Source organism: Mixophyes fleayi, chromosome 2 (assembly GCF_038048845.1).
Source record: "Mixophyes fleayi isolate aMixFle1 chromosome 2, aMixFle1.hap1, whole genome shotgun sequence".
Taxonomy (NCBI): domain Eukaryota; kingdom Metazoa; phylum Chordata; class Amphibia; order Anura; family Limnodynastidae; genus Mixophyes; species Mixophyes fleayi.
The window spans coordinates 202,473,855-202,500,469 of NC_134403.1; the positions used below are offsets into that span (position 1 = coordinate 202,473,855).

Genomic DNA, 26,615 nt, shown 5'->3' on the forward strand with positions numbered 1-26,615 from the left:
AACATCCAAGACTTGTACCTTGGTTGCTGTTTCATTTAGAAAGCAGCATTACCTGTTTAATAAAGTAATTCTTCCTCTGCGAGCAGTGAGTCAGTTTAGATCCAATCAAAAAGTCTCAGAAAAAGCCACAGAAATTGTAAGGGTTGTTGACATCAAAGATCAGGTGATCATCCCCCTGCTACTCAGAAAATGACTGTTTTATCTTTTTCCTCCAGTTGAGTTAAAACTCTCTGAGGCCTTCCACACGCAACCACACAACCACAGTCATTGCACCGTTGAAATTTTAAAAACTGAGTTTCAGCACCACATCTAGTATTATCAAACCAACCTATTTGTTTGTGAAAAAAGGTAGTGTTTCTACATCTACTCTGCATACTTGATCATTTCACGCTTGCCTTTCTTTATGCTTTAACGTCCTTGTCTCTCTTGTGTTTTAGTCTTTGGAAAAAAAAAATTATGCTGCAAATTAGTGGTTGCACATTCCTGTGGCTATACAAACTCAGAGACACTCTGTGTCTTTGGGAAACTGTCTCCTTTATTGCAGTGAATTTACTTTTTTCCTCTCCTCTCTGCCAGTTCAGTCTACGCCGCAAGGAATAAACACTCGCCTTCCACTAGGCCACCATCATGGACTCCAGTAACCCCTTTGAACAATTTGCTGCATTTACCAATGGCTTTTTCCGTGGTGAGTTGTGTTTCTTTAACATCTGACGTCCTTTTAATGGGGACATAGTAGCCTGCAGGATTACTAACGGATGCATTCATTGTGCATCCTGGTATTTTAGGGTCTGAAACTGTTCTGTAGAGCCATGCCAGGTTGAGGTTTAGGAAGTGGTTGGAGTAAAAGTCCAGAAGAAGTTAAGCAATGATTATGTTCCTTTTTTACAGTGTCCTAAACGCTCTGCTTTATTTTATTCTGTTTACCAATGTAATTTATATTTATAAATTCTTAAATATTGTAACACTGTTTCATAAGCTTAGCAGTAACAATAATTATGTGAACCTGTTTGGAGAATGCTGATTCCATTGGTGATAGCATGATTCCTATTATTATTATTATTATTATTATTATTATTATTATTATTATTATCATCATCATCAGATTATTTGGATAAATGTGAATAAATCTAAAAAAAAATCTCCGTTATGTCATCTTAATAAATAAAGAATAGTTCTGCATATAGTGCTATTTCCTATATAGCTTTTAACAAACACCGTAAGATTGGTTGAGAGTACTGTATTTCTCCCCAGCATATAATACACTACCACGAACAGTTATTTGTTTAGTCACAACTTACTTGTAAAAGAAAACCTATATTGTAGATTTTCAGGCATGCATCGACAGAGCCATCGATTTTATTCAGTGCAGAAAGCCCATGTTATTGTTGACTAAGAGTGAGTTAGGCAGATTACTTCCACCACACATTTCACACAAATGTAACACTTTTACCAATGAGCCAGATCCGTCCCCCAGATATTTGTCCTCTAAGAAAAGAAGCAATAAAGTCAGACTACTCGCGCTGCAGTTTACATTGTGAGTTCTGAACTCACATAGTACTCACTACTACAAGCAAGCACGGGGCATATTAAAAATGTCATATTGTAGATAGGAGCATTCCATTCCCCCTCAATACCAACTGAATAACAACTAGTTTTTCAACAATTTTTTGGAAAGCATGCCACTAAAAAATTATTTTATCTCCAAATATCCAGTTTTAGGAAAATTTATAGTTCTACATCTAAAAGTATAAAACATCATGAAATGAATGCTGATTTCCATGCCCTTCCCCCTCCCAGTATGTCATTTTAGCAGTTTGAGTGCTTTCGTGGTTAGCAACAAACATTAGATTTGACATAATTTATTTACTGGAGATATTTATTAATTCAAATAGAAGACCACCTTGTTCTTTTTAAAAAGTTATTACAATTACCTAAACTATTATAATAACCTAAACTATGACTATAACTATTATAATAACCTAAATGTACTGTACAATTGAAGGATTTCACTGAATTTATTGATTTGCTGTTTTTTTTCTACTCGATTGAAAGCAATAGATGGACTAGACTCTGAACTTTGATGTCAGCTGCAATTTCTCCCAAAAGATATATGCAGCCATTGCTCAGACTTCTTCTGTTATTTATATCACACTTTCTAATTGTCACTGTGCTACTTATATTTAGCATGCAAAATAGTGTATAAAAAATATTTTAAATACCAACATTTGGTTGGGACTCTTTTATATATTCTGTTTTTTCCCAAAATGAGGGTAGTATTTGGTAATATTTTTAGCATGTGTTGTATTTGCTATTGTAATGTTTCGTTTTTTTTAATGAGAAATGGCTGATATATACAACTATTGGGCATTTGTTGATATGAGATAGTTCGGTTATACATTTGTATCTTTCTACCCACTTGTCACAAATATTAATTGTGTTTTGGAAACAACATTGTGATTCACTGTTTATTTTTGTGTGTACCCAGTAAATACACAATAATATTTATTTGCAAAGTAAATCGTATCTGATGATATTGTACAATTGTTACTATGTGTGTGGCACATAGCTGATAAATAATGTTGCAATCTAGCCCAAGTGATCATTTAGAAAAGTGATTATCCAAGTTTGAGCATTTCAATTGCCTGTTCATTATTTGAAAACAATTTTATTGTTTGGGTGGTGGTAGTGGTAGCAAAATGAGTGATCATAAATATGTGATCTATTTTATGAGCATGCATAAAATATAAAGTAATTTATACCTCTCCATATGTGTATGCATTGTATGCATCGGTCAGTGACTAGATACTTTATGACTTAGTTGATTGTAATGAAAAAAAAAAGATATGTGTGCCAGTTTTAGGATAAAAAAAACAGAAAATTTGGGAGCAGACCTAGAATTGTAGAAGGGACACACAGGGGTGAATTTATCAAGTTGCGGGTTTGAAAAAGTGAAGATGTTGCCTATAGCAACCAAACAGATTCTAGTTATCATTTATTTAGTACATTCTACAAAATGATAGCTAGAATCTGATTGGCTGCTATAGGCCTCATCTCCGCTTTTTCAAACCCGCAGCTTGATAAATTTACCCCATAGTGCCGATGTGTCATTACCTTGCTACATTTTTATTTTTTAATGTTTTCCCAGGGCTGTATTTTCCATTGCCACACCAGAACATGGGACCACAATTAGGCTTTCTTGTAATAGAGCATGAATTGGAGGAACCCTAAAAGAGCATATACCTTAGCCCCTTGGTGTCCTAGGAAGACAAAAAAAATCTTGTTTCAAGTCACATAAAAAAAGTAATATACTTAATCCTCCAAAATTTGTACCAGTGCAAACTAAATAACATTTTTCATATAAACATATAACACTTTGCTTTATATGTACAGTTAAAGGTTTCCCTTGTTTTTTTGCAAAGGGGGTCCGCTAACATGATTTCTGTTCTGGTCCAAAAATAGCGTCCCATGTATGACTGCGAGCATAAACTACAGGTAGAATAAATGCATTTATGTATTTTATATAAATTACATTCCCTTGTCATAAAAGTTCTAAGTCTTGTTAGAGATATGTGGCATAGCAGGGTCGGGGGCTGCTTTGGCGAATTGTGGCCGAGGCATACTGTCCTAAGTTTTCAAAAAGTAAATTAACTACCTGATAAAAGAGAGAGAATGATATAACTGTATAAAGTATTTTTCACATTTTATATGAACCCTCTTTATTAGTTTCCAGCAAATCATCACCATCATTGGATTCCTGATGACTTTTAACTGACGACTGGGAGTATAATAACAAGGTACTGTCGATTGGCCACTGACCGTAATCAGTGCACACAGCATTCATGCGCAGGTGCCTGTAGGGCTTTCACATTTATAAGGCCAGTACCTTGTTAGGAAATTAGTGGGTGGATTTATAAAATGTTATGGGTTTTGCTGAGTGGTGATATTTAAATATTTTAACCACTAATTTTTGTTTAAAGCTTTAAGCGTGCTTTCTTCCCGAGTGCGTGAAAAAATAAGTGAAAAAATCAAATAAAAAATGTGCACAGGGGTGCAGTTCAGACCCTCTTCAAAAGAGGAAAGGTCCCTTTATCCCCGACCCCCGGATCCATAAGGACCCTTAAGGGGGAAGGGTCTTCAGACCCCCTTCGCCGCAAGGTTAGGGGGGTCCTTTTTGCCAAGGGTTCTGCCTGAGCTTCCTCTTGGCACCGAAACCTCTGCCTCCCCCCGGAAGAGGAGACCTCAGAGGGGTTCAGGGAAGTGGGAGCCACTAGGACCACACCACCTCCCCTAGATCTTCAGGGGATTGGACCCATAAGCGCTACCGCACTCCCATTAAATCCAAGTGAAAAAAAACATAAACATAAGTCAAAAGTGACAAAACAGTGAGTAAAATAAATAGCGCCATGCAAAACGGCCCCAGCCTTTCTGCCGAGATGTTAAAAATTATTCCTGCCTAGCCAAAAGGCCGGGGCAAGGAAAAGTGGTAGCTGAAAGTGAGATTCGTGCTCAGTGCCATCGTGTCAAGTGAGGGTGACCAGTCCCCAATTGAGTCCAGCACTCCTGGGTCACCACTCCAGGGGCATTATCTCAAGGCTTTCAAGCTACCGGCCTTCTGGCCAGACCAAGCTGTCCCATGGCCCTTTCAGGTGCAGGAATTCCCTACTCGGACAGGTACTCACTTGATCTTAGCCAAAAGGCTGAGAAGCAATATATTAACCACTATTAAAATATTTTAACCACTACTGGTGTATGTGCACATATTGGGCCTGATTCATTAAGGAAAGTAAAGCAAAAAAATGAGAACCTTTGCATCTTGACAAAACCATGTTGCATTGGAGAGAGAGCTAAATTTAAAACATAGGGACAGATTTATAGTGAGGTAGGGCATGTCCTAGAGCAACCTTAAATTTCAGTGTAAAAATAAAGCTATAAAGTATTTGTGTGCTGCATGAAAAACAGCCAGTATTTAACTTATTTTCAAAATAATAAAGTAATATGCACCCCTGGCAGTGTCACATGGTTTTGTCCAGGAGAAAACTTATTAATTTGATTGTCTTGCTTTCCTTAATGAATTGGGCCCATTGTGTGAATTGTATTATTTGCACATAGATGGAGCATTATTTGTACCTAGATGGAAATGATTGGATAAGTACTGACTCCAGTCCATCTGTACCTTGCATTACTCTGTAATTCAGGAATGTCTTCAAATACACAAAAGTTTCTTGTAGAAGCAACGCATTAACATGCAGAACCATGCCCCTACCCTTGCAGACAGTTTTAAACATAAAGGGCCTGATTTTAAATTAGGAGCAAAGCAAAGAAAAGGAGCAAATTTGCACCTTGGCAAAATCATGTTGCATTAGAGGGGGAAGTAAATTTAAAATGTAGGGACTGATTTATAATTGGGTTTGACATGCGTAGATCAACTTTAATTTCAGTGTAAATATAATGCTATCCACTATTTGTGTGTTACATGAAAAAACAGACAGTATTTTCCTTCTGTGCAAAAAAAAAAGTCAACTTGTACCGCTTGCATTGTACATGGTTTGTCCAGGTGCAAAGTTGCTCCTTTTCTTTGCTTTGCTCCTAACTCAAAATCAGGCCCAAAATGCTCATGACCAAAATGACCTCACAAAAGCACCTGTGAGCCTTTTTGTATAATCAGACTTGCTTAAGCACAGTCAGTTTACAATCAACGTTTGGGGCATAGTTTGAGTGACCTGTCCAATGAGTGAACACTGGAATTTCAATCTTTACATATTTAGCTAACAAAGTAGTCTACATTGTGTGCATTATAACCAGGATTTTTCAATGTGATGCTTTTATTTTTTCTTTTTAGTAACTTTATGATGTTTTATCGATTAAAGAGCAAACCATGCCATTATCTGACATTCATATTATTTAACATCAAAGTCTGTTTATTATTGAGCTGAATTGTAGAGTGTATAAACTAAATATGTCCTTAGCGCTCTCTTTTGCTTCATGTAGCAGGCTGCTAGGAGGGAGGTGCAGACACAAAAGAGCAGACACAGAGTGAGTTGCAGACTTGCATGGCTGACATGCATTGTGTGGATTGGTTGATTCATACACATGTACTGGGCCATTAATATCACAATATCACTAAAGACTGCTGTCTCCGCTATTTGACCTGTATCAGATCCTATTAGAACACTGTTCTAAAGTTGGGGGAGAAGCTTTAGCTGCTTTTAGTGAAAGGACAGGTAATGCTGTACCTTTTAATAGAGCTGTAATTATTATTAATATTATTATTATTATTATTATTAATATTATTATTATTATTAATATTATTAATAATAATAATAATAATAATAATAATATATAAAGAAATAATAGATTAACACTGAAAAATATAATTTACCTTAATTTTGGGTATTAGTGGTATATTTTGTACATTGCATTAATTAAATAAAACATATGTATATTTATATAATTTTATTTGTTTAAATTTGTTTAATTTTTTCTGGTATATATTGAGAGCTATTATATAGTAACAAAAATGTAATGAACATTGTTAGCATTTCATGGTAAATGCATGGATTCTAACACGTGCCTTAGACGGATTTTAGTGTGCACAATCTATGAATTTCCAATACGCTTTTACCAATACAATCGACTGTACTGTTGCTAACACACAAGAAATAGTTCATGCTACATTCTGAAACGTTAAATGCTGTATTCAAATTTTAGAATGTATTGGTGAGAACAAGTCTATAGAAAAACATTTATTGTGTGTTTTTTAGCAGCTGAAAAACAAATTAACAGAGGATCAGTGAGTACAAGCACATGTAGTGCAGTGAAGAAAAATCGTTAACCTTACACATTTAACAATACTTTTTATATAGAAAAAATGTGTATCTTAATTCAATAACTGTGTAAGTGTAAATAAGGGATTTACAAATTGGTTGAAAAGCCGGGTGCATTCTACATGACATTCAGGCATTCATCATATGTTTGTTATCATCATGCAAAAAAAAGTGATGGGAACATTCTTACATTTATTTTTTTATGTTTTATATATAATTAAACGTGGATATTTTTATTTTCTGTTTTCATTTCTTTGACTATTTTTTTTTATTTATTTTTATTGTACAGTAACTGTCAGATACAGCTAGATCAATTCTACTATTATGCTCTGCAACTGTTTGCATATGAGAGGCTCAACTAGTTTCCAAGTGATTAGGGGAGACCTAACCACACTGGCTCTGCCCACTCATGTACTGTATACATGTATGTGAGTTTACGTGCCGGGCTTCAGAATGTGTCATCTATTTAAAACAGAGTTGCTCGATCTGCAGATCACTTTTCAGAAAAAAATAGAGCTCAAGCACGTCTCTAGATGCCCTTCTGTCTGAGTTGAATACATTAGAAAAGTACTTCAGATGGACCTCAAACAGGACTTGTAATGTCTCTGTGGGGAGTGCAGGGGAAATGTATACTGATGTTTGGAGAAATGTATGAAGGAACAGAGAAGGAACAAAGCCACAAAAGGAGTGTTTGCTCTTTCATGTGTTCCCTCAAATGTCTGCATTGACATATAGTTCCATGTCATGCCCCATTTCTGCTCTGTTCAGCACCAGTTCGATGGAACAGAGCTCAGACAGAACAGTGACATAGGAGCACAGTGAATTTGACCATATGTGACCACTGATATAGATAATAAGTAGCACATTTGAAACCACAATCTACATAATAGACTCACAGGTCTCAGTCTCACAGAAATGATTCATATGTTACAAAAAATATTATTTGAAACATACAATATTTTACCTATGTGTTATATGAAAGGTAGACCAACTTTAAACCACTATTTATAGTTTAGCCAAACTAAATTAGTTAAAAGAACACTATTAGCAAATTTATTTAAATCTATATTTGTACAGAAATTTAAGGATTATGTAATTGTTATATAAACTCCACAAACAACATTTTGAGTTGTAATTCTTGGATTAAAGGTTGTTTCATGCAGATTAAAGCTAGCCAGATCAGGGCCAATTGAGAGGATTATCGTTCAGTTTGGCCACACTGATAGTTGGGCAATTTGGATGAGGTCCACCTGTATGGCCCCTCAATTTAATCTTCTGGATGATTACCGTCTATATTGCAGCTTGTTAATGACATCAGAAGACGAGATGATGACAGAACACGCAGGCCAACAACAGTTATCTTCCAAATTTCCCCCCATGGGATCATAGTCATTTTTAGCTCGCGCAAACTACAAAATCAGTGCAACATCGTCTGCAAAATCACAACATATGTGGACACCTTAAAATTACCTTCGATTGTGTGCACTAAATGAAGACATTTACAACTCTTCTCCATCTGTAGTTTTTATTTTACATGTCTTATTATAAGTTGCGTCTGCGCTCCACCATTTCATATTAAACCCCTCACTTTTATGTAAAAAAAAATCTCCAAAGTAATCTAAAGCCTGAAAATAAAATGAGTCTCACAAATAAAACCAATCAAATAAATTTGTACAAATACGGCACATAAACACTGACTCCAACTGATGTTGAATGTAACAAGCCCAGTAGAAATGTAGTAACCTGTAGTGTTTTTAAGTGTGTTTTAAACCAGACTTGTCACACTCTCACATTATACTTTTTTTATATAAGTTAGTCACAATTGTGTGTAAAAACCAGAAACAAAATACATCCTGTCTAAAAGCTCACTCTGACTGTTTATTTACGTGTCTAATTTGTCCCTTAAAAATTTTGCAATGTGTCACCACAACTGACAAACACATTCTTCCTTTTACCACCAGAATTTGCCACCAAATGTCTTCACAGTGTCTCCATAATACAGACTTCAGCAATGATAAGAATTCTATCATTATTACTGCTGCTCATGTTAAAAGACCATGGGGGTAAATATATCAATCTGCATATTTGAAAAAGGGGAGATGTTGCCTATAGCAACCAATCAGATTCTAGTTATCATTTATTTATTACATTCTACAAAATGACAATTAGAATGTGATTGGTTGCTATAGGCAACAGCTCCACTTTTTCAAACCTGCAGCTTGATAAATTTGCCTCCATGTCTCTGCAGGTATTTCAGCCACGGCCCACTAGCAAAAGATGGTAAACTATCTTATTATTCCTATCTCCAGACACAAACAATATGTAGTTAGCATTCACGTTTATAAGCATAATAATGTAATCAATCATGAGAATCAGTGTGTTTTACAGTTTAGCATCTACTATCTCCTTGCTCAGTTCCTCACAAAGTGACAGATACTTCAAAAACGAATGTTAAGAGTGGTGTAGACACCTGTGCATCACTGTACGTAGATGTCAAATCTTGGTAGTCAGTACATAACCAGTGAATGATATAGAAACTCAGACTATGTGTGTATAGGAGTACTTCTGAGAATTGCACAGATTTCGCAATGCTTATTCATTTACTACATCTATGAGTCACTTTCAAAATCTTGTCTGAGAAATAAAAATGTCTGAACAATATGTATACCTGTGTACCAAAAGTAAATAAGAACAATAAGTATACATGGAAGTTTAAAAGTATTAAAACCAACATGATAAATACAGTGTTTTCAGCACAACCTAGGGGTTGCTACCAGGGCCCTCTTAAGAACATCTTGGGCCCCTGGACACAGCAGTGCGCCGGGGCCCCTATATATACATATATATATATATAAAAAAAATGATTATATATATGGGCCCTGCAGCCCAGGGGGGCCCGTCGGCGCTCGCAGTGCATGTCGGACGTGACGTCATCACGCCCGCCCAACATCCATTGCGGAGCGCGACGGAGGAGGAGACCATGGAGGGAGCCGGATCGCCACCTGACCGCAAGGTAAGTATTGTTTTGGGTTTTTTCCAGGTTTTTTTTTTTTGCTGCCTCCGATGGGCCCCCCTGGGCTGCAGGGCCCCCGGGCACCTGCCCATTGTGCCCAATGGGAAAGACAGCCCTGGTTGCCACGATATTAAAGCTTACTCTCTCCTTACAACGCCAAAGACCACACTTTTAAAAAATATTAATTGAAACACTGATTTTAGGTAAAAAAATAGTTATATTTTGAAAGCATTTTATACCCTTATATTAAATAGGTAAGTTAAATGTAAAGTGGAGGTTTAATATATAATGCAATGCAATACAAAATTAAGGGTTTTTGTGCATTTATATTTCAATCATTTAATAGGTAGATTTGTAAATCTGCCTATTATTAGTCACCACTTGCTACTTATTTCTAGTCACTGCCTATATACCACATATATGGTAGGTGTTATGATTCAGGCTTCCCTTAGGGTGCCCAAGATGACATTTCTTCTAAATAACAAATAAATACAACAGTGCATCATAAACATATTACAATACATATAATATAAGCTTAAATCATATCAAATTTAGCATACTCAAGCATATGCAAGAAGGGTAATTAAACTACTTAAATATTAGCATAAAATTCAGGGAAGTAACTATATCATCTTCTACATTTATGTTCACATATAAAAGAATTGAACCCCTATGTTGACGCTACAGCTGCTACAAAAACTCAGGACCTCTACATTGTACACTCTTCCCCTTAACTATTTAGACACATCTCTAATATCGCTCTAAGGGCCTATTTATTAATTATCATCCTTTATCGCAAAAACCATCATCCCAGGACAGAGTATCCTATATGAGGCTGTACCGCCGATGACTTTACTATACTACCAACCCCAGGATCTGGCCTGGGGTCTTTAATGCGAGACCTTCAGCTTTTCGGAGCTTGATAAATAGGCACAGACCACAATCCCTATTCAGAATTATGGGAACTGCAGTATAATGTGATACGTAGCCTAATAGATATCTCCTGCATAAGACTTTTGTTAAATAACTATGATACTATATTGTACCTAAACCATACATAAAAATTATTAAATAATTTTTATTTTTATCATAACTTTATTGTTATGATTATTATTATTGTTTATTTATAAGGTGCCACAAGGGTTCCGGCGATATATATGGGGGGTTACAACATACAACAAAATGTAAAACAAGTAGTAGATGAGTTACGCAATAATCATCATCATTAGCATCATCTATTTATTTATATAGCGCAACTAATTCCGCAGCGCTGCACAGAGAACTCATTCCCATTACGCAATTAAATAAACTCAAACAACAAATTTACATAATGATATCATTACAGCCTGCAAAATCACATCGTTATGTAAGGAAAATACTAGGTGAGAGGGCCCTGCTTGTGAAAGCTTACATTATCGCTCGTTGTGCTCATGTTTTTACTCTCCATTTGCATGCAGTGTCATTATGCTTTTCATCCTCTGCTTCCCTGAGTTTCACTCCTTCACCAATCGATATCTCCCTGAGTATCCTGCTTTTGGCATTGCTCGCTATCCTGTTGAGTGTAACAGTTGTTTTATGTTCTCATTGCTTTTGATTTAATAAACATATATTTTTATATAGAAATGTATTATATTGTTAATTACTAAAAAAAAAAAGATGCCATAAATTAAATCATTGCAAGCTGCTATTTATTGCCTCTTGAGACCCAATTCAAATATTATATTCTTTTAAGTATAGACACTGACAATGAAAATATCACCCAGAGAGCTGTTTATTCTTAACACAATGTTCTTCTGCAATAATAAGTTAGGATTTCCTAAAACCTAGATTAAATAAGTTTACCCCGCAGTGCAGTAATTCAATTATATATCTGACCCAGAAAGACACTGTGTGGGGTATTTGCTGTGCTATGATGCAGATGTTTCAACCATGAGGCTATGCATTAATAAAGCTGCATATGTAGTTTATTGTATGAACTGCTACATTTAATTTATAATTACTTTTTTAAAGCCCATATTGGGGAAAAAAGTGGACTATCACCCTGAAGTAAACGTCATAGTTTCCATGTAAAAAAAAATGTATTTGTCTAGTTACTTTCCTTTAACCAGCTAGAAAGCTAATAAATCTTCTTTCTTTAAATTGTATGGTGCCCCTGAGAGTGGGGTCTTCTAGGAAGAGCCTGCCAAAAATGTAACTGACCGGTATATGATCGACTCATTGAGTCTTAGGGGTAAATGTATCAAGCTGAGATTTTTCCAGCGGGTTTGAAAAGTGCAGATGTTGCCTATAGCAACCAATCAGATTCTAGCTGTCATTTTGTAGAATGTACCAAATAAATGATAGCTAGAATCTGATTGGTTTTTCAAACCCGCTGGAAAACTCTCAGCTTGATACATTTACTCCTTAATGGCAGATCTACTTTTTTGAGGGATATAGCACATTCCTTTTATAAAATGACAGTGGTTTTGTGCAAAGCGCAGGTATGTTGCCACCAGGGACACGTTGGGCTGGGGAACAGGGGAGCATCTGCCCCCCGGGTTGATCCCATAGGGGGCTACCTTGAGCTGGGTCACTGGGCCACCTGCATTTCTTTTCCTTTAAAATGTTCCTAATAGGCTGCAGAGTCGAGTCTTGCCCCCCAGGCTAAAATTTGCCAGCCCTCCCCTGGTTTCCACCCTTCTCCATGTACAGTAAAATCATTTAGTTAAATATATATTTTTATGGAGAGTTGTATCCTTTATCGGGTGAGCTTTGATGTCTCAGAGAGATGTCTAAACTTTTTCAGGTGTTTTGTCAAAAACCTTAGATCCAATCATCTAGTTAATTCGTTGAATGGTGACATTGCTTCATGTCTGCCTAAATAGCTCATTCTGCTACCACTGCTGAAATTAATGAATAGTAAGTAAGATGTATGCTCATGGTTAATCTTTATTTGACATATTTCTATCTTTTGTGTTGCTTATATAACACATTAAAATAATTCAGGTAATTTCCAGAATTAACAGTTGAATACAAAGATGATCTCCATTCTATTTTATTAAACTATTTAACAATTACTCTTGGTTTTCCCCTGATAAACAACCAAATAAGAAATATTATTATTTTTATCCTTATCATAGTGCCACGTTTAGCTCGTAGATTGGAATGAATGGTATATAAAAAGTTGTACGTCTCTATCCTTCTTATACAATTTGTTTTTTTGTTATTAAAATAAGAAATAGTACTTTATCTTTATTCACAGCATAATAATATCAACAGGACAGTTTAAGTTGGTAGGAAGGGTGGTTATTTTTTTCAGTATTCAAATACTGGGCAAAAATACTGGCCCAAGCATAGTGCTGAAAGTGACCCCGAATGGAGGCCCCTGGGCTAAGGGGGCCTCCATTCCTCCGTGAGCCCCCCCCCCCTCTGATCCAAGCCGCCCCCCTGTGAGTCGAGCCTCCCCCAGCCCCCAAGGCACTTACCTCCTTCTCCTGGCATTGCAGTCCTTCCCCGGCGTGCTGTACGCTCCTTACTGAGGAGATCTCGTGAGAGTGAGACTCACAAGATCTCCTCAGTAAGGAGACTACAGCGTACCGGGGAAGGACCGCAGTGAAAGTGCTCAGCAGCACTGATCGGGCCGGGGGCGCCCCCACCCTGACCAATCAATAATGCTGTTGAGCACTTTCAAGGGCCCCCTGGATGCCCGAGGCCCCTGAGCTGTAGCTCAGTTAGACCTCAGGTTAATCCGGCCCTGCCTGGGGTTAATAGCTTTTGGTATAGTGATGAAGTCCCTCCCAGGGGCTGGTTGATTGGCATGAGAGTGAAAGGAACCCAAGCTTTGTACAGAGGACCCTTAATGTCCCTCCTACAGAAAATGAAAGTAAATTTACCCCAGCCTAGTACTGAAGACTGCTGCCTCCCTATGAGGTGATAGATATATCATATTAGCCCGGAGGTGGCATACAAGCATCCACCAACATCTAAATGAGCTTTTATTGAGTTACTGAAACCACTAACACATTTAAACCAATAGCGTATAACACATACACCCACGTATGGCATAAACACAAACGCTCAAGATACAATCAGAAATATCACACTATAATAATCTGTTGAATGGTAAAATATGTGTGAAAAGTGAAGGAACACAGCTCTGTGTCTCTGTACTCCTCATGGCACAAACATGCAACAGTACATCAAAAATCTAGATAAAAGGTTAGGTGATTAGGTAAAAGGTAAAACAGTATCATAGTTCTTTACAGCGCTGAAGCTGTTGATGTACTCCAATATGTGACCTAATGGTTCTTTATTAACTTTTAGAATATTACAATTATAAAAAAAATGAATTAAATATTGAGCTAATATGTAATGGAAGTTATTACAAAAACTCAAATTTAACACATTTTCAAACTTTTCCCATACGCAATATTACATACTTTTGTAATTGATGCTCATCCTCCTTAGTTTTTTTGTTAGTAATTTCCATATAGTCCGCAGGTGTCATTGCTGTCAGTGATGATGTAGGTCATAGAGTACAGGATCATTGGGAAAATAACAATAAATACTAACAAAACCATGCATTATAGTGTTCATATACAAGTGGAACAAGAAGTAAGAAACTCACCTGTTGTGGTACAGTTATATAGCAGGAAGCATCTGTCCTTGAAAACCCTGTGAGAAATTGTGGACAGTAACATACAATTTGCACACTGTAGTTCTTATAGGAGACATGCCCTATGTTTTTGCATTCCTATTTATTTTATAATTCCCAATGGAGTTCAGATGGAATATCAGGAAAACTTCCCACCTTACTTTTATGAGCATGGACAGGGGCTCGAGCATTACGCTGTGAAGTCCCAAACAGGGCTTTACTGCGCATCCACAGACGCCTGCACATGCTCAGAGGAGCAGAGCAAGGGTGCCCCCAGAGGGGTGGACAGGAATTGCAGGTCCAAGTTGCCAGTCTCTATAAAGTGTTAATATGAAATGAAATTAGAATCAATAAACGGAAATAAAACTATTTTCTTTTCCATATTTATTTAATTAAATGAAATATGCTTCTTATGGTTGGTTCAATTTGACAAGGTAATGAAAGCAAGCTTGCTTTTTATTTATGCGTTTGCAACAGATGTTTCTGTTGAATGCATACTTTTCGTTATGAATATGAAATTGTAGATGTAATCAAAAAGTCCAAACGTTAAGCAATAAAAAGGCATTTATTTAGTAAAAATGAAAATAATTCTAAGAAATCTTTGATATTTATTATTATTATTATTATTATTATTATTATTATTACTGCTTTCCAATATACCAGTGCTCTGAAATTTCTGACAATGGGGGAAAACAGAGCATATATAAAACATGGATATACAAGGTACTCTGCTCATGACAGAGCATAGAATTTAATGGATGATATTTGTTTGGTATTTTCAATAAACTATCATCATCAACATTTATTTATATAACTCCAGCAAATTCCGTAGCACTTTACAATTGGAAATAAACAGTAATAAAACAATACTGGGTAATACATACAGACAGAGAGGTAAGAGGGCCCTGCTCGCAAGCTTACAATGTATAGGACTTTGGGAGTCGGATATATGAGGTTAAGTCTACATATTGCATATTGGTCCAGTCAGATTGCCAGGGCCTGATCAGCCAATAGGCTGACCAGGCTGCAGCCTGGGGCGCTGGAGCCAGGGGGGATCAACGTCACTGAGATGGGTTTTTTTTTTCCCCTAAATGTGGCAAGCGGAGTCATCGGCACCGCCACTGGTCTAAAGGAGCGGTCCCGACTGTCACTATCACATGACAGGCAGTCTGGCAGCGATCGCTGCTAGCTGTCTGTCAGTGTGGCCGCGGGCGCTTCTTACTCTGGTCACGTGAGATCAGGACTTCCACATCTCACGTAACCACCAGAGTAAGAAGCGCCCGCGGCCACACCAACAGGCAGCTAGCAGCAATCGCTGCCAGACTGCCTGTCATACACAGCGCTGAAGAGAAGACTCCACAGCAGGTCGTTCTAATGTCTGTTCTAATGTCTCGGGGGGAGGGGCGACAGATGGGCAGGTGAGGTGGCTAAACGGGGCAGGTGAGGTGGCCGAAGGGGGCAGGTGAGCAGGCTGAAGTGGGCATGTGAGGTGGCTGGAGGGGGGTGGGGGCGCTACGGCTGAAATAGCCTAGGGCAGCCGGAACCCTTAATCGGGCCCTGCAGATTGCAAAGGTAAAAAGTGATTTATATGCTATGTTATCCAGTCACATAGCAATTTTAGTCTAGGGTCAAAGGGTTGTTGACTTATGTGAATTGTGTAAAGGGTGGTAATAGGGTAACCTAATGAGGTTAAGAGGGTGGTTGAGGAATATTATAAATTTGCCTAAAGAATTGGGTTTTCAGGCAACGCTTGAAGGTTTTTAGACCAGAGGAAAGTATTGTGCGAGGGAGGGAATTCCACAGAATGGGTGCAGCTCGAAAAAGTCCTGCAAACAGGAATGGGAGGATGTAATGACAGTGGATGAGAGATACAGATCTTGTGCAGAATGGAGTTGGGAGATATTTTTAGACAAGTGAGGAGATGTATTTTGGTGCAGCTTTGTTGATGGCCTTGTATGTTAGTAGAAGTATTTTATATTTTATTCTTTAAAAAACAGGCAACCAGTGTAGAGACAGAGTGATTGAGAAGGGGAAGAACGATTTGCAAGGAAAATCAGTCTGGCTGCTGCATGCAAAATAGATCATAAGGGTTTGATTCTGTTTAGGGGAAGACCAATATGGAGGGAATTGCAATAGTCAATGCAGGAGATGATGAATGCATGAATTAAAGTTTTTTTTAGTGCCTTGTGTAAGATATTAGCATATTCTGGAAATGTGTTGTAGCTGTATGTAACATGATTTAGATATAGAGGTGAAGAGGAGAGAATAGATAAATTTGGATATCATCCGCATAGATATGATACTGAAATCAAAAGGAGCTTATTAGTTTTCCAAGAGAAGTGGTATAGATACTGAACAGCAGAGGGCCTACTACTGAGTCTTATGGTACTCTAACTGCTAAAGGAAGAGGAGCAGAGGTGGATCCAGAGAAATTAACACTGCAATAGCAACTAAAAAGGTAGGATGAGAACCAGGATAGGAAAGTGTCTTGAAGACCTAGAGATTGTAGCGTTTGTATGCGAAGAGAGTGGTCAACAGTGTTGAATACAGTAGAGAGATCCAGGACAATAAGAAAAGAGTAATGGCCTTTGATTTTAGCAGTGAACAAATCATTGACAACCTTAGTCAGCGCAATATCTATGGTGTGTTGAGAGTGAAAGCCTGACTGAAGAGGATCCAAGTGAGATTAAATGAAGAGAGGGTGTCAGAGAGTACTGGGAAGTATTAAAGCCAATTGCTTGTCGAGGAAGAGGATACCATTTCTAGTCTGATCTTATCAATCTTGTCCTTGCAGTGGGAAGCAAGATCCTGGGCACTGATAGTAGTCGGAGGTTTTGGTGGGGGAGGGTTGAGAAGAGCTTTAAACGTGTTAAGCAGGCATTTGGGGTTTGAAGCCTGAGCATAAGTTAGAGATTGGTAGTATGTTTGCTTTGCAGTGTCCAGAACATTTCAATAGGAGTGATAAATAGAGGTATATGGGAAGAAATCATTAAAGGTACGAGATTTAGGCCAGTGATGTTCTCCATTACACAAATGTTTTTTAAGATTCTGTGTTACTTTCAGGGCCATCTTAACAACATTATGGGCCCCCGGGCAAAGCAGTGCACCGGGGCCACTAGATATAGATATAGATATAGATATAGATATATAGATGTATACAGATACAGATAGAGATAGATAGAGATAGATAGATGTACTTGCTCAGTGACCCTTGTAGGTTTTTTTTCAGGTTTTTTTCTTTTGCAGGATTATTTATTCTCATTAAGAGCCCTGCCTATGGGGCCCCCTTGCCCATGGGGCCCCCGGGCAGCTGCCCATTGTGCCCAATGGAAAAGATGGCCCTGGTTACTTTAGCGTTCCTCGGTTCACATTGAAGTCGACGTGAAGCATGTTATGATTTGCTGGATCCACTGGATCAAGGACTGTTATAAGGATATGGTGAAAATGAGGTACTGCCATCTCTGGGGAGGAGAGAGAAGGTGTTGGAGAGTGGTGGAAAACTGTTGAATGAAAATTAATAGAGTTAAGATTTCTGGGGGTATGAGGAGTCTTGGTAGAGTTTGATAGCAGAGAGATTAAAGTACTGGGGGTGAGCATGTAGCTGATAAGGTGATGATCCCAGAGGGGGAAAGGGTGTTAAGGAAATCAGAAACTGAGGGCAGTCTAGAGAAAACAAGATCAAGGCAGTGGCCATCCCAATGAGGTGAGGATTCAACCCACTGGGAGAGATCGATGGAGGATGTTAGAGAGAATAGTTTGGAAGCAGCATTGGAATGTGGATTAACAATCGGGATGTTGACATCACCTAGGATGATGGTGGGGGTGTCAGAAGATAAAAAGAAACGGAGCCATGCAGAAAAATCCTCAAGAACTGTGCCTTTTCAGAAGATAGGAATTATATTTATGTATTTAAAATAATTATCAAAAATCATTGTAAATACATTTATGTACTCATGGCTGCCTTTACATAACCAGTGGGGAGCTATCCTGCATGCATTCACTACAAGGTGACCTAGTGTTCACCAAGGCAAACGATGTGTCTATAATCATTTCCATTTTTAATCCTCGTAAACACAGTGCAGTGCAATGCAAAGCCAGTTGGTGGCAATATCCCATGAGTACATATAGACGAACTATAATGGTTTACAAAGATTCAGAAGCTGATGGAGGTTGGTGGAAGTGTCAGCTTAAACCTACTGCTTCTCTTTGAAATTTCAGCTTTTTTTCTGATTTTCTATCTTACTATGAATGTTTAAGAGCTATGAACATTGAATTAGGATTCAAGGATTAGTAAAACTAAGTTTGTCTTTTTAAAGAATTTTTTTTTTTTTTTTTAAAGAATAGAAAATAATTTCATGGGTTAGGGCTTTGATTAATTTTGATATTCATATATTAAACAATATGTCAAGAGTTCTATGCATGTTTGTATGTCTTGCTCTAGTCTGAGGGAAGTGAGGTCAGCTTCATGGTTGCCTTCTGTGAGGTTTTAACACATATAGAGTTATGTAAAATTCTTCTCTATGTATAGATACAATCAGAAAATCGTGTGGTTCCACCTCATTGGCTACACAATACACAGTGCTGCTTACTGCCAGTAAAGTTCAAGGCAGTACAAATCATATCTAATTTTTGTTTTATCATATTTTGAACCAAACCCCAATATGCATTAAAATTGCTCATTTTATTAACTGATTTTGATACAAAGACAATACAAAGTACAGTCTACATTCACAGTCGGACTTTCTCCATTATTAAACTTAACTTATTCTGATTTCTTTCAATGAAATGCTTATTTGTCCCTTTAGGTATTAATTGACTTTACTTAGTAGTAATTGGGGAAGCATCATGCTCGTAGAGTTTACCATTTTAAATAGATTATTTGTGCTAAAATGGATATGTGGTTTATTTTAGTTTGTGCTAATAGCACCTTGTTGAAAATAGTGTTTAAGTCACCTCTAAGGGCATCTAAGCACAGTGTCTGTGTGCTCAGAGAATGCATTCAGATTTCTCCCTCTTTAACACACCATTGTAGTTTACTTAAATATTTTATGCTCATATTTTCTTTTTATTTTGACATCTCCTTTCACAGTTGCTACTAGATGATTATTAGAATACACTGATTCACAGTTATCCACTCATCATCCAAAGCAAACATTTACCCTTTTTCAGAAAGGTGCCATTTTGCAGCACAAAGTGGTGTCATACTTACTCAGTTCTGATGTTGCACTTCTGCATTACTTCATAAAAACTATTTTTGGCTCATAAAAGGTGTCAGTAAGCCAGACATTGCATCACATTCCAAAATCCAAAAATGTTTAATTGTAAAGTCATTTAAATTACATTTATAAATGGATAATTCTTCCTACCTGAGATAGTTAAATCCTAGACTGATCCTAAATAACTGCTTGTGTGGGCCTAAAGCTCACTACTGTGTCACACACTAAACAGCAGGTGCTACACAATACAATGCAATACAAGACTAAACAACAGTAGTAACACCAACAACCAAAATAACAATATCAGGGCACAGTGGGAGTGAGCAGGGCACAACACCAGCAGGTATTGGGTCAATGAACAGCCACTGTCAAAATTCCAGTGTAAGATCGGGACCTAGATGGAGTCAGGACTAATCCCAATTGACTTAAGATCTGTTCCAGGCTAAAGGCCTGGACTGGGGCCTGAAATGGGGTAGATCGTGGGTTCTGGTAGAACCCAGGTCTGTAGTCTGAGTCTGGACTCAAGCCATGGTTGAGGGCTGGACTGGTACCTGGGTTGATGCCTTGGCCAGGCTGGTGTCTGAGTTGAGGCCTGGGCTGACGCCTGGTTTGAGACTTGGAGCAGCAAACGTCCGGGCGCAAAGGTCCTTCCTGTTCCAGACTCTTGACAGTAGACAACTGTTGACACAGTGCAGGGGTCTTACTCCTTCTTCTTCTTCTTGGCATTACTGTTGCTGGGTGCATCTCTTCCTGCCACCTCTGTGCTGTCCACAATCGAAACAAACATCCCCTTCTTGCCTTGCACAACCGCTTGAATGCGGTACCTTCTGATATGACTCCTGAGTCCTTTGGCTTGATCCCGGTATTTTCTCCTATTGTTCTCTTTTTTTTCCTGATCCTCTTACCTTCGCAGAGTGGCTATTTATACAGCTGCTTGCCGATGGTAGGCCGATGACGTGATGAGCCCTGATTAGCTCACCAGTTATCTTCCTGATGGGCTCATTGTGGTGGTCCCTGATTGTTCCACCACAATGGTCTATAATTGGTGCTTTCACCAATACCCGAAGATGCACTTGCTGCAGAACTGCAGCTGATTGTTGCTGGCCACCAGGATGGTCTGTACCTACCGCTCCCCATTCCTGAGCAGTGTTCCACAAAGATATGCATAGTTTTGTGTTGCACCTGGCCACTAGCATATGACTCTAAGGTTTCATAAATGTATTTTTGTGCATGTTGGGCCTGAGTCATTAAGGAGAGTAAAACATAAAAAAGGAGTAACTTTGTATCTGGGTAAAACCATGTTGCATTGGAGGGGGGGGGTAAATGTAAAATGTGGGGACAGATTTATAATTGGGGTAGGGCATGTCCTAGATCAACTTGAAATTTCAGTGTACAAATAAAGCTATTAAGTATTTGTGTGCTAGATGAAAAAACAGCCAGTATTTAACTTATGTGCAAAATAATAAACTGATTTGCACCCCTTGCATCATAACATGGTTTGTCCCAGAGAACATTTACTCCTTTTTTTGCCTTAATGACTCAGGCCCGTTGTGTGTAGTTTAGTAGTTTCTGCATTGTGTTGTATTTTTATTGAGATTTTTTTGTTCCAGTATAGGGTGCTGCCTTCCTTCGCATTCTCTGTGGTTGTCAGGATATAAATTTTTTTTGGATGGTTTTCCTATTTCTGTCCACTGGAGGCCACCCCTTGCTCTTGGAACACTGCCCTCTGCTAAAGCGGCATCTCTGAAGGACATAAAGTTTCATGTTTCCTGTTTGGACCTTCCAATAGCCACATTTTGTTAGATAAAAGCTTGAGTATTGTGACTTCTTGTTCCTTGTGATCTTTAATTTTAGCCAGTTTTTTTTTACCAATCTCTGCTATACTCTTTGTTTGCCATTGCATTCCAGTACTACTAGCATAACAATGACTTTGCCTGTCTCCTTCTCTGCGAAGCATACTGTGACCTCCTTATATCCAAGATTGTGAGGCATTTCAAAGTATTTTAAAGTGCTTAATTCAGGGCAGATAATGATTTAGTAAGCTTGGTACCGTAAAAGGGAGCTTAAGTGGTAAGCTTATCAATGAATATAAGGGGGCCCCTATCATTTTAGACAAATACATAGGCAATACTGTGTGCATTATTCTTAGGTGAATACAGCTCTCCATTCACAAGCAGAGTAGTGTGAGGCAGGACATACCTACTGTCCTAGCAGTTGGTCTAAAACCTGACTAAGCCAGACAGTCACCCAAATTCTGGACTGCTCAACCAGATTCTGGATGATCGGAAGACTGTCCTGCTTTCTCCTACCTGTTCTTGCAGCTTTCACTACCTGCGACTGCTTGTGTCTTAAGCTCAGTTTATGTTTGCCTGGATCTTGGAATGTTGGTGGCCTATTTGAATAATAAACACCATTAAATAATTAGTCCCTACCAACACTCCACCATTAAATTAATAGCCCACCTCCACCCACATTACATTAAGACATCCTCCCTCCTTCCCTCACACTTACCTTCTTCCATCAGCGCTGTGTTGGAGTGGCACACTCTTCTACCTGCCTCTCTTGCTGCATACACACATGAGACAGGTAAGTCAGGTGGTGCAAGTCCCATGTGATCTGTGTCAGCTTGGGAGATAGGAGGAGGCGACTATACAGCAGATGAGGTGGGCACAGACTTTGGGGAAGACAGTAAAGAATGGATAATACGATCTGTGGCCACATAAAGAAAGGTGGCTGACCCCTCCCTAAGGACCAGGAAACATACCAAGTACTCCCCCACTGATAGGAGTACTTGGTCTGGGGAACCCCTGACCGAGAGGACCTGTTGCATGTGCAAACTAGAGGTAATACTACAAATATCAACTTCCATGTTTAAAAATACTCAGGGACAAGGATTTGCAATCATTGAAATATAAAAATGTTTAAACATCATCTGAAATTCTTTATACATTGCATGTGTCAATATTTTCCATAGTTAGGTAATTCTGCTTACAAGTAAATATGTTTTCTGTGATGAAACACTAAATAAAACAAGCTATAATAAAAATAAAATACAAAAAGATGTGTAGAATGTTTTTATGGAGATATAATTTTCTTTAATAAAAAAAACTTCCCACAATGCATTTCGGTCGAAACCCCCCAAATCTCAAACTTTGTGAAATGTTTAAGTACCACTGAAGTGTTGATAAAAAAAAAAAGAGATCACGGTAGAGATCATGATTGTGAACACTTGATAGACATTATTGCAGACTCAAAGCCCTATAATATTGGACAGATGATGCTATGGGGTGGTGGATCATAGCCAGTGAATAGGGGATTTAAAACTAAAAATGTTCAAAATAAGTTAAATATTAGAATATTCTGCTACAAAGTGTATCTAAGAAAGTAATACAGCTGGGTAGAGGATTTATTTATGAAAAATTATGCTAGGGCTATACTTATGTTAAATATATAAAAGCAGCAAAAGGTGGAATTTTATCCTCTAATGTAGAACTGCAAAAAATTATAACTCATCCATAAACACAGTGGAAAGCTTACATTAGCGAGAGACTACAGATGATCGAGGTATTAGTCCAATATGAAACATTACATTTGAAAATAGTGTTAGAACAGTTAGAAAAATGGTTACAGTAACTGAAATAAAATTTTAAATAATTGATTGGATCTAGTGATTTATTTTGTATGGCTACCATAACTATTGTCCTGCAAGAATGTATTTGCAAATTATACGCGCATAATATATAATTATTTTTATTAAAAAAAATGGAAAATTTATGATGGACACATAGTAGAGAATTACATTAAAATGACTAGGAAATTAAATAAGAATATGTCTCCTGAACACTAAAAGTGACTAAGAATCAAACAGGGTTAGAGGTTTCACAGCTGGTAAAAAAAGCTATTTGTCTGCGTCAAATGCTGTCTATTGTCATCTAGGATGTGGGATGAGCGAATACAAGGTGTATTATTTCACCAACTAGGGCGCATCTGATGAGAGATTTATTGCTGTCCATTAGGGAACATCAGGCTATTCTCAGAATTAACCACAGCACAACACATCTCTATTGCATAGTAAGATCCAGACAGCCATTGCAGACAGATAAACTTATGCCTTTACGAAAGGGGAAACAGCAAAATCTGCATGGTAGAGATAAAGACAAAAAAATGTCACCACAACTTTAAGTTTGTCACGCAAGGTTGATAACCACTCTCGTTTTGTCTGGTGAAGTTCTTCATTTATAAAATCCTCAAGTCTACAACAACTTTACTTTCTCTAAATGACAAAATGATGTGTCTGGGTTCCAGCGCTTGTTCAACATTTATGTAACATTATAGACTTGCAACTGTCTTAAGCAGGAATCTCCTGTCTGCCCACAAAATGTATTTTTGTTAAAGCGGGCAATACTATGACCGCGTGGAAAATCTTTATTAAAACTTTTTGTTGCCTGTACATGTAAGTTATGAGAATTGTACAACTATCCTGTCATGTGACGGCTAAAGGAGAATTCCAGTGTCAGGAAAAAAATTAGTTAATATCGGACTAGTAGTTCCCTGCTCCTGGTACTCCTCCTCTCTCTCACACTTTTTTCAGATACTCACCCCCGTGGTGTACCACTGCTTCAGCTGCACCTCAAAATCCAGTGTCTGCCCTATAGCACTGACCATTCTCCAATTCCAGAGGTTTGGTCCGATCATAGTTTTTGTGGTTGATGGGAACAGGAAAGATTTTCTGTGAAACTGCTAAAGTTCTTGGGACAGGTTCCTTTGTTATTCTTTTCCCTAAAACTAGTGTTTTATTTGAATAAAATTTTGATATCTCACCCCTTAACTATGGTTTCAAATGGGAACTATCCTTTACTGATATGTGTTATATGTGTTAGGTAAATACGATAGAATGATAGAATGTAGTTGAAACTTTATTACATCTGTGTTGGAATTGGAATAATCTGACAATTTATGTCTATTATGTCTATAGACTCTATTTGTAGTTACACATGAATGGACAATATATGGCATATCCACATGGGTAACTATGGATTTAAGCACCCTGGGCACTGAGTTTTGTAATTAATCACCCTCTTCAATCTACAATTATGTAGGATATATATATATATATATATATATATATATATATATATATATTGTGAAAAGCGTGTAAACAAAACAGATGACTTCTCACACAGGTTTTTTCTGAAGCACTTTGACATTTATTTTACTTGTCAGGATGGATAAATAGTCTTTGCAGTGTCTTCAGCAAACAAATGAAACTTTCCAGGCAATAAATATAATCCAATAGCCCTAAACTCTGGCTATAACAGTTAGGTCACTAACTGGTCACTGGTCACTTGTTGGCACCAGTCTCTCACACACAGATCAAACCCAGCTTTTGTTAGCTTTAGCTTCCTGTCAGGCCTTGCTCTGGCTGACTCCTTAATTGATTAGACCAGATGTTCCACCTGGTCTCCTGCTGTGTGTGTGTGTGTGTGTGTGTGTGTGTGTGTGTGTGTGTGTGTGTGTGTGTGTGTGCAGATTTAACCCTCTCTGCGCCATTAGACTGGTTTCCCCTCTCAGTGGGGTTTCCTCATGCCAGGTTTTTAGAATAGCGACATGTTTAACTTGTCGTTCTTGACATATTTAGTCAACTGGTGGACTTTATCTCTCTTCTTCTTATACAAGAATGGGGCTCTGTAGTTAGGTTTTGGAGAGGCATTTTTACAGTTTGGGATAGGATAAGCAATAGCTTTTTGCAGCTCTATGTATTCCTGGCAAGTAACAGCGTAGTAATATTCTTTCTTGATCCACTCCTAAATGACTCCCACAATACAATACTCCCGCCCTATACAACAAATCCCCTTTAATAAAGAAATACGGTACACATTCTGCTGGCCTGGCAGCTTTCACCACATCATTGACTTTTACCATAGATCTAAATGCAGTTTCCAGGTTAGCCTCATTATGTTGATCCCTAGCAAATTCCTGCAATGAAATGAGTCTTAGAACTGGGAACCAGTTCTCAGCTTCCTCTGCTGACCCCAAAGTCTCCATGACAGTGTCACTGGTAAATGATTGGCTCAATTTCTCATTTTGTTTCCTTTGGTAAGACTTGGGACGAGTAGCGGTCGTGGACTTGTATTTAGCATCCATAAGTGTCAGTTCTGTTGTCTCTTTTCCCGGGCCCAGTGAGAGTTGGACAGGTTCCTTTGAGATTGGACTTTCGCCCAGTGTGCCAGTTGCCGATATGTCCAGCCGGATCCGATCATAGCACCCATCTCTGTAAGCTCCTTTCCAGCCCACGGACACAATGGTCAATTGCCAGAATCTCCACCATGTGGTTAAGTGTATTGGTATTTGGCTGCAACCAACTCCTTATCACTTTAGAGAGATCAGCCATCTGTGAGCGAACCGATTTTCCTGGGAGAAAACACCAGTCATGGTAGAGCTGAGCTCTCCCTGCTCCAGTCACACCTATCTGGGCCAAGATTTCAGCCTTTACTTCCTGATAGACAGCAGCCTGCTCATCAGATAAATCAATAGAAACACGCTGATCTTCACCGCTCAAATATGGCGCCAGCTTATCCACCCAGGTTCCTGGCGGCCATTTTAATCTCATGGCGACTTTCTCAAAGGCTAAGAGATTTGTCTGCACATCATCTGAGGTGATCATTTTCCTCAAGACAAGCACCTCAGACACATCATGCACCTGTCTCACTTGTGCTAGCTCTTTACGCAAGAGCTTGGTATTCTCTATCTGGGCCTCTGCAACCTGTAGCATTTGGACCTGCTGTGCTTGTTGTGTAGCAGCTACAGCTAGTAATGCCCCCTGCTGTTCCTGCTGCCTAGTGGTCACATTCACCAGAGCCCTCAAGAGCTCCTCCATATTGCTATTTTGGTGTGAAGGAAAATGAAACTTTGCTTCCCTAAGCATAAAT

At 38.3% G+C, this 26,615-nt stretch overlaps 1 protein-coding gene across 4 annotated transcripts in view; it reads left to right on the plus strand.

The window, feature by feature from the left end:
* Positions 1 to 279: 279 nt before the first annotated feature.
* RUNX3 (RUNX family transcription factor 3) overlaps positions 280 to 26,615 on the plus strand; it is a 118,597-nt gene continuing 92,261 nt past the window's right edge. The window contains exons 1-2 of one of the 4 annotated variants that reach the window (XM_075195354.1): positions 280 to 348; positions 577 to 685. In XM_075195354.1, coding sequence (XP_075051455.1) covers positions 628 to 685 — 58 coding nt within the window. In that variant the 5' untranslated portion in view covers positions 280 to 348; positions 577 to 627. Of the gene's footprint in view, positions 349 to 445; positions 686 to 26,615 lie in introns of those variants that run through there. The other 3 variants (XM_075195356.1, XM_075195353.1, XM_075195355.1) reach the window with 3 other exon arrangements.